This window comes from Nothobranchius furzeri, chromosome 11, assembly GCF_043380555.1.
Source record: "Nothobranchius furzeri strain GRZ-AD chromosome 11, NfurGRZ-RIMD1, whole genome shotgun sequence".
Classification (NCBI taxonomy): domain Eukaryota; kingdom Metazoa; phylum Chordata; class Actinopteri; order Cyprinodontiformes; family Nothobranchiidae; genus Nothobranchius; species Nothobranchius furzeri.
In genome coordinates, this window is record NC_091751.1 from 72,701,229 (window position 1) to 72,710,164 (window position 8,936).

Sequence of the window (8,936 nt, forward strand, 5' to 3'; positions counted from 1 at the left end):
ACAATGACACTCCCAATCGATAAGATGAGGATCATTTATTAGCATTGAATACAGCTGTGTAATGACGTATAAATTATTAATATAAAAAATTGTCTGATAGAATGTTTAACATACAACACATGACTTATTTTGGCATACAGATAACCAATTTGTAACCAAAAGCTAGGCTATGTAAAATGTGAATGAACTTTTATTAGTAACTTTGGTAAGTTTCAGATTTCAATTCATTAAATAACATCGATGGAGGGGGGGGGGGGGGGGGCCCTAAAATGCAGCCTGCCTAGTGTAGTCCGTTTATTTAATCCGGCTCTGGATGCAGGATGAGTAGAGGTGATGTTTTACTGCAGGTGTCAAACTGCAGCAGTGAACCTAACACCGGTGGCAGTCTCTTCACATCCAGCTACTGAACGCACCATCATTAGTGGGACAGAAAACCACCTGGTTAAGACTGATTAAACCAAATCCATCTTCACAAACATCTGTTTCTGTCTACTGTCTGTTCTCCAAACACAAAAGAAAGACCCAGAGGAAGCTACAACACAGGGGAACGTTTTTATTTTAAAGCTTTTTCAATGACCGACAACTTTAGGATAGGTGAAACTACCAGGTGTCAGAGGTCCCTCTCCTCATCACCGTAGGAGGATAAAGCCCTCCAGCCACACCCAGTATCACCCAAACACTCATCGCACAAGTCCTGTGAGTCTGTACACCTCCAAGCCTTTCCCTCTTGAGCGTCCTCAGGAAAATGCAGACATCCTCAGTGACAGAGGGACTTCCGTCCTTTCAACATGCGCCGTAGGATCACCTCTATGCCGCCTCGGGTGCTGAGCCTCTTGATCCAGCCGTGAGTTCGTTTGCGTTTGATGTTCTTTGGCTGATACTCTGTGCCTCTTTTACGGGTCCGCACTTGCTGGTGTTGCCAGGGGGGCAGCGGGCACACTTCACAGCCTTCTGCCTGTGGAAGTCTGGCAGCTGAGCCGGACACGAGCCAGCTGCTGAAGGACCTGAGACAGAGAAGAACAAGAATCCTGAGATTTGTGTCTAATCATGCACCAGAGACAAAGGGTGTGTCCGAATCCACGGGCAGGATGCTTGTAAGGACGCATTTTGAGGTCGATGACGTCACAGCGCAGCGACGAGTACTGTCCGAATTCCAAGAATACTCATTCTCGCGTCCTCGCTCCGCCCACATTTCGAGGACGGGTCTGGTGTATCCCCACAGAACAAGGCTATCCCAGCATGCTTTGCACGCCGGCTGTGGATTTTCAACAGGAAGGGAAAAAGGGGAGAGCTACGAAGTTTTAAACGTAAGTTTGTTAAAAACTAGCCGTAGAAACCTAAAAAGCTTGAAGCGGTTCAGTTTATAAACATTTTTTGTTTGTATATTTGTTCTTTAAATTACATTTTAGGCAGAAATCAGCCAGAACGTGTGTGTGTGTGTGTGTGTGCGTGCATGTGTGTTTCTTCAGCAAATTAGACTTCTTATCATTTGTTTTAAGGACAACGGAGTAAAGAAGTGTTTTTATTACGCTTAGAGGTGAAGAGTGAAGATGTCTACATGACTACAGAAGTTCTGCTGTGAAAACTAGTTTTACATTCGGGGATTTACACAGCTGACACGTTTTAATGAAGTAAAAAGTTTGTGTGAACAATAAAAGTTTTATCTTCTCATGTGGATAAATGTAAAAATGTGTTTATTGCCTTTTTGCCACCTGTGGTCTGATTTTCTCTGTAGGACTGCAGGTGTCCAGGGTCAGGAGAGGCTTTACCTGGTGGTCCTCCTGGGAGAAAGGCCTTCTACTGTCATCATGTTAATGTTATTTAGCTGTTTGATATTTGAACACGTTTATTAAAACAAATACTAACTGATAACTCTTTCTGGTCATTGGTTTTATCACCAGTTTTATTATTACAGATGCTTTTGAACATGTTACATGAACAGAAAATGAAAAGATGGTAAGGAGACAAGATTATTTATATTAGGTTACACTTCTTTACAGATCAGAACCAGTATGGACCAGTTATGTACGGTTAAAGCAGGATTAACCTGAGTGACTCTTCCTGGATCATTTATTTAAACTGAGTGAGCAGGAAGTCTTTAACAGTGCAGCTGGATCTGCAGGAGGATCCAGGCGTGGATGGAGGGCTGGGGCAGACCCGTGGCTGGACGTTTCTGGCCAGAGGAACATCATACAGGACGGTCTGCAGAGAGAGCTTTGGGACGCTTCCTCTCACTGTCCACTCCATCGTCCATCTACAGGGCCTGCTGGGCTGGCTCAGACGACGGCTGTTACATCTCTAAGATGTATTCAGAAATATGAAATGAGGAGATGGTTTATGGATCACTGGTGTAACAATTGTGACTCTTCAGCAAATAAAACCACAGTGTTGTTTTTAATAGAGGTTCCTACATAAATGACTTGCCTGTTAACAGCAGTGGTGGTCTGCTGGTACCTCCTCCACACACATCTTCCTCACGCTCATCCTCCAGACCCACAACTTCACCAGCACAGAGGCAGATGTGCAGCACAGTGCATGCTGACCTGTAACAGATTAAATAAGAGTTTTGTTTTTTTTTATAGAAAAATGTAAAACAAACATATAACCTGCAGAATACTGGTTCTGTTCAGTTTAAAGAAAAGCAGCAGGGAAAACTACAGAGAATTTACATTTTTAAGACAGATCTAATCATTATTACACTTAAGTTGAATAAACAAATGCACATTGAAAACACTTCAATGCTATTTTTTTTAAAAGCCTGTTTTTTAAAACGTTTTATCCTCATTTGATGCTAAATAAGAAGTTCTAAGGTCCATTTTACATTAGAAAACATCCTGCTGCATACAACATTTATAATGCATTTGGTTTATATTAATTACCTACATGATAATACTCTGTAGTAATGTGTTGTGTACGTTTAACAAGTTCATTCTGTAGCTTAAAACATACATGAAACCATCTAAAGTTAACGTGTAAGTCCTGAAAGCTTCTAGAATAAACAAAGTTACTTTACCTGAAAACGGTTGTGAACAAACGCTGCTGATGGACGTGAAGCTGCTCTAGCTCCTTAATATTCCTGCTCCATTTTCGCTAGCTTTAGCATTTTTCCTTTGCGTGTAGCTGCCGCCACGGCTGTGACGGGACCTACGGGCCACCGTAGAGGTTTGGGCTAGACTGTCCGAATTCGCTGGGTTCCGGCGGTCTAACAGGGACCCGTCCTCACAAGCATCCTGCCCCTGGATTCAGACACACCCAAAGCACCAACACACGAGAAGGACCCACAGCAAAGTGTTTCCGGAACAGATTGTTCTACGTGTTTGAGTCATCATGTTGGTTTTTTAACTTCAGCGAGTGTGCAGCTGGTAGCCTGGCTGCTAGCACCATATTAGCCGTTTGCTAGTAGCCTTGTGAAAAAAACAGGCCTTTTACATTTATATAACATAATTACGATCTTCTTCTTACCTGCTCAGCCCGGCGAAACCATGCAATCGGGAAAAAGATGACAAAATTGGGTTCATTTCGACTGAATAAAGTTAAGTCCACCAGCTAAGGACGCAGCAAGGGTAGCCGCTAGCTTAGCTCGTGTTCAGCTGACTGTTTTCTTCTAGTCCGGAATCCGGCAGGCTGGACGCTGCGGGGAGTGTCGCTGCCCTCTGCTGGTCCAAAACGGTACGCCTCACACCACCGCACACACGCACGCTCAGTCGTCCACTGCTACTTTTAACATATATATTATTAATATTATATATAGTCTTATAAAACCAGTCTGGATAACCGTTTCCATTACAGAGATGCTGGAGCAAGTCCAATGGCCTTAGATCAGAAATGAAAGATGGGTCAGGAGCAATAAACAGTCTGGCCCAAGCAGGTCTTTAAAACTGTTGGTACTGTTTTCATATTCATATCAGAGACGAGTTTAAGGGACTTAAATACTGAGAAAAGCAATTCAAGAAAACTGTGAACAGAGGAACGCTGTTTTTCCAAAAACATACACAAACTTACACAAATAGAATGATCATAAAAGTTTCCGATTCTAAATGATCCATGACACACAGGGCGTCGTTAGATGTGAAGCCTTCACAGTGAAGGAAGGTGTATTATATATTCTCAGTGAAATCCAGCTGTGAGAGTCGGACCACAAACATTTACAAACTGGTTTCCTGCTCTACAGTGCAAACACACATGGGTTGGATTCAAAATGAAATATTTTCTGCAGGAATTCTCCTACGAGGTGTTTACCAGATTAAATACCATATTGTGTTTCTTTCATCTTGGGTGTGTGAGTGGATATTTTAAATAGAAGAAGAATGACTTCCTTGTCGAGGTCTTGTCTAACATTGTAGTAACCAAACACTATTTGCTTGAAGGTTACGAGACTAACTTGTTATTGCACGTTTTGTCCTTTAAAGGGATGTTGCCTAACGTCAGAGAAGGTAGAGATGGTCTAACTAGTGAGCATTTTAAAGCGTTTTGAATAAGGTGTAGCAGAGCTATGGGAATTGCTTTAAAACCTTATTATACATATTATATGAAACCCTTATTTTATATTTATCCACAAGTTCTTCATGAGATACCAACAACCCACATGTGCAACAGGTCATGAATAAAGCGTACACCGTTCTGATATAAAGAAGGATTTCTTATTGATGATATAACCCTGTTGTTCCACATTACAGAATTATGGGGCCAACAGTTGTGAGAAAAAGGCAACTTCCCTTATTCCAATGCTTGTTTATAGAAGTTGGAAATCTTGGAATTGTCAAAATCGCATCTGAGTGAAAAATCCCCTGACTCCCCGACCAAATGGGCCATTCCCATCTGTACCGGGTTGGCCCGGGCCGGGTAGCGTAGGTTGTTTACATATCTGGGTGGCCTGGTATTGTTCCGGGCCAACCAAGGCTCATTCTCAGCCCTCTTCTGGAGGGGGTCTGCTTCAGGCCGACCAGGGCCAACACACCCACTGCTGACAGCAAATTCACACCTTCCATTAGAGCAAGCCTCTGATTGGTGGGTAGAATCAGCCCACATGGGCTTAAGACAAGGATGTGTGGAATCAACCGGGCCAGGCTGGGGCCGACTGGGGCTACCCGGCCCGGGCCGACCCGGTACAGATGGGAATGGCCCATTAGTGAAGAGTTTATTTGGAACATGGTACCACTTAGATTATGAGAGATACGCTCCTAAATCCATTTAAAGTAAGTCAAGGTGTGGGTGGAGACGTATTTCATCCACACTTCCTGTGAGGAAACGCTTCTGAAAGAGGCGTTGCCTGGCGGACCGAGACAGCAGCACTGAGGTAGTGATTGACCGCACCCCCCTCTGGTCCCGGTACTGCTGCACGTTGGGTACAACCATCACCGGTTCCCAGAGTTCGCCCCTTTCTGCTGGGGTGATGATGAGCAGGCCCCCTCCCCCAACGCTGAGCAAAGCATCCCACCACCGCAGACCCCAACCGGACGGCCAGATCTCCCTCCTAGCATCCAGCCCTGGGAAGCCAAGCGACAACAGAGGTGTGCTAAGACCCCTAGTCTCCCTCCGCCTGCTCCAGTACGGTGTTAGTGCGTGTTGATGAGGTGTATTCTATGGCTGTGGTGAGCAGGCAGTGCAACCTACTGGCTTTTCTAACCTACCCGTGTTAGGGAAAATGTTTTTACAGTTTCCTTATTTACCATCAGAAGATATATCTGTTGTGACTCTGACTGTCCCTGGTAAACATCTCTGGAATCTGAGTAAATTCAACATTTTAGGAGGCTGGAATGTCAATCCCACTGCAGGGCAGTTTCACAACATTTTCCGCTGTCTGGTGATCACAATTGTTATGGTTTAGCTTGGAAAACACCGGTGAGCTGGGGGGTGTTGCTGGAGCGAACCTCATAGAGAAGATGGTGGGTCTCTGTGGGTGAACATAACAGGAAATGTTTGGGAAAATACTGACATTGGAAAGGGGTTAAATATGGGAGTTTGCCATCCTGAACGGGAGACTTGATAGTACCAGTTCATATACAAAACCATCATCAGTAGAACCGTCATATCTTCTCTCATCATCATCACTTCCAACAACCAGCACCGTTAACGTTCCAGTAACTTCATCTCTACGGGTATTCCCAAAGCTCGCACCTCCTTCGGCCGCTCCTCATTCCAGTTTGCTGCTTCCAACGACTGGAATGAGCTGCAGAACCACCGACGCTCCCTACCTACATTCTATTATCTACCTTCAATAACTCATGGTGATCAATAGTGTCTGACCAGTGTTCCTGCTTCTGAGTATTAAAGACGGTTCTGGTTGTTTGTACATGTATGAGAACAGTCCTTTGTCTTCATGTCTGCCTGTTTGATCTGATTTTATCTTACCTGTTGTTCTGTGGTGTAAACCATGTGTCTGTTGCTGCTGCCTCTTGGCCAGATCGCCGTTGGAAATGAGAATCAGTTCTCCATCCACTCATCTGGATAAATACAGGTTAGATAAATAAAAATCATAACAGGTGCTGAAGGTCCGTTATGGCGGCTCACAAGTGTCCCTGTCAGCTGCAAACATGCGCTCTGCTCAGTGTCAGAGGAACATCTCCGTCCCCATTTGCTATGTCAGGATTGACAACCATTGTGTCATGCTTGTGTCATTTGTTGTCTCTATTTTAGAAAGTAACATTCCACCACATCACCATAGCAACTAGCCTTTTTCAAGGGTTTTAGATCTCCAGTCTGTTTGTGTGTGTGTGTATGTGTGTGTGTGTGTGTGTGTGTGTGTGTGTGTGTGTGTGTGTGTGTGTGTGTGTGTGTGTGTGTGTGTGTGTGTGTGTGTGTGTGTGTGTGTCATTCTAGAGACTCCACATCTGGGAACATCAGTCTAACCAGAGACGATTACACGTTAATATCCACAACTTTAGAAGAGAAACACCACATTCACCATTACTAATGTTGTCCCTCATCTATCATATTAAAACAACGTTTTACCTCATGCATGTCACATAACAGGTGGATTAAGTTGAGGTTGAACAACAAAAACATTTGTTTGAAAACTGGTTCAGTAAAAACATTACCTGATGGCTGTTAGCACAGGCTTTATCAATGCTTATTCTAGACCTTGAGTGCATCATGATTAAAATGCCTCATAATTATTAGAAAATTACAATGTGATTCATTAGTCAGGTTTTATTGTCTTAAAATGTATAGTACTTTTGTCAATGTACATTTATTGTTGTTTGGTCATTATTTATAGTTTCCCTTTATGTGAATAGCCCTTTATCTGTTATCTGGGACTGTAATTTATCTACATGAAGAAGAAAGTATTAAGAAAAAGAAAACAGCCTTTTCCGAGTTTCTGATAAGTGTAGCTTCCTTCCGTCCATCTTCAGCTGCTTATCTGGGGTCAGGTCGCCGGGGCAGCAGCCTGAGCCGGGACGCCCAGACCTTCCTCTCCACAGCTACTCTGGCCAGCTCCTCCAGGAGAATCCGAAGGCGTTCCCTGGCCTGCCCAGAGACATAGTCCCTCCAGCGTGTCCTGGGTCTTCCCTTTAGGTCTCCTCCCAGTTGGACGTGCCGGAAAACCTCACCAGTTGTCATGGTGATATTTGAGTTTTAGAAAATGGTCGTGATCGTTTTCACCGTTATTTTCATTTCTCAAATATTAACAAATATTTTATTTGTATGAATATTTAGTGTGAACAAGCTGACCAGGTGACCAGTAACACGATGTGACCCGCTGTGACCCGAGCCCACACCTTCCTTCTGCTCCCTCCAAACCTGAACTGGTCACCTGTTTGTGCAATTCAATTCGATTAAAACCACTTTATTAATCCCAGAGGGAAACGGATTAAATCAGATGTCTCTACAGGGTCCAGCTGGAGCTCCTATAGATAGGCTATATGAGCTTCTGGACGTTTGCCTCTGACAGACTCGTGGACGCGTTAATGCCCCCCTAGAGCGGCTATTTAATTCCGCTATCCGGCTAAAACATGCGGGATACCCGCGGTGATGAGAGGCCTCTCACCTTCTCCAATGAGGTCTGGAGGTCCAAGAGGACTTTCTCCATCTGACCAGTAGCCGTGATCTGTCCGCCTTAGCAACAAGGGCAGCGCGCCTCCTCCAGTGGCTTCCTCCTCCCTCTCCATTCGCTCTCGCCGCTGCCACTCAGCGCCAACGTGCGCGGAGCTTCCCGAGGCTGCTGCGGATCCAAGGGCAGCAGGGCAGAGGGTTCGGACCGCAGACGCAGTGGATGCTCAGGCGCGCTGGAAGAGGGGGACATCCCGTTGGTGGTGGAGATCTCACCAACATGTAACTGTTGCGTTTTCTGGCTTCTTCAGCAGCTCTTTGTCCTGTAACGAGAAGAAACTCCGCGGTGATTCAGCAGCGTTCATCTGCGGTCCTGGACTCACCCACCGAAGCAGCAGCAGCACCAGCACCAGCAGCAGCAGCAGCAGGGCTGCAGGTCAGGACCCGGGTTTGTCCCCGCTGCTTTGTTTTATCTGCAAGTTATTTGCTGGAAAGGTGTTTCTGTGTTTGCGCCGAGTCTGCGCAAAAAGGAGAGAACGTGCATACCAGCGATAGAAACGACTCTTCCCGTGGTGGATATGAAATGTTCCTGCTTTAACATTTAGACGGTCGTGGTTTCCCTGCAGGAAGCTGCAGCCCGAGTCGGTATTTCTGTTTACGGCCAGAATGTAGGTTAAGATGGACTCCTGTAGTCTGCATGTGCCGCATCTGACGCTGCGTCACAGCTGAGCTCCACAGAACACCATGTGGTCCTGATGGAGCCCAGAACCCAGAGCCAGCAGGTCTGAAACCAGTCCACCCTCTCCTCTGCGCCTTTGGCCATGATGATGATGGTGATGAGGATGGTGGTGGTGATGATGAGGATGGTGGTGATGATGGTGGTGATGAGGATGGTGGTGATGATGATGATGATGATGATGGTGGTGGTGATGATGAGGATGGTGGTG

General features: G+C 45.3%; 2 protein-coding genes across 3 annotated transcripts in view; one reads left to right on the plus strand and one right to left on the minus strand.

Annotated features, from left to right (window-relative positions):
• Positions 1-533: 533 nt before the first annotated feature.
• On the minus strand, positions 534-8,127 carry mrpl34 (mitochondrial ribosomal protein L34). The gene is made up of 3 exons (XM_054737258.2): positions 7,988-8,127; positions 6,352-6,443; positions 534-1,004 (listed from the first exon to the last, which is right to left on the minus strand). Exons 1-3 carry the CDS (start codon positions 8,027-8,029, stop codon positions 758-760), a joined length of 381 nt encoding a protein of 126 aa, XP_054593233.1. The 5' UTR covers positions 8,030-8,127; the 3' UTR covers positions 534-757.
• A 163-nt stretch (positions 8,128-8,290) lies between these two features.
• LOC107396936 (protein ABHD8) overlaps positions 8,291-8,936 on the plus strand; it is a 16,535-nt gene continuing 15,889 nt past the window's right edge. The window contains exon 1 of one of the 2 annotated variants that reach the window (XM_015976785.3): positions 8,291-8,425. The gene's annotated coding sequence lies outside the window, so the exon portion shown is untranslated. The remainder of the gene's footprint in view (positions 8,426-8,936) is intronic. The other variant, XM_054737257.2, reaches the window with a different exon arrangement.

What these genes read in the sequence shown, in the direction of transcription:
- mrpl34 (XM_054737258.2), bottom strand. Translation starts at nt 8,029, where the DNA reads ATGGAGAAAGTCCTCTTGGACCTCCAGACCTCATTGGAGAAG. An exon ending in TCCAGACCTCATTGGAGAAG is followed by an intron (nt 6,444 to 7,987) that starts GTGAGAGGCCTC and finishes GTATTTATCCAG; the next exon opens with ATGAGTGGATGGAGAACTGA. An exon ending in TTTACACCACAGAACAACAG is followed by an intron (nt 1,005 to 6,351) that starts GTAAGATAAAAT and finishes TCTCTGTCTCAG; the next exon opens with GTCCTTCAGCAGCTGGCTCG.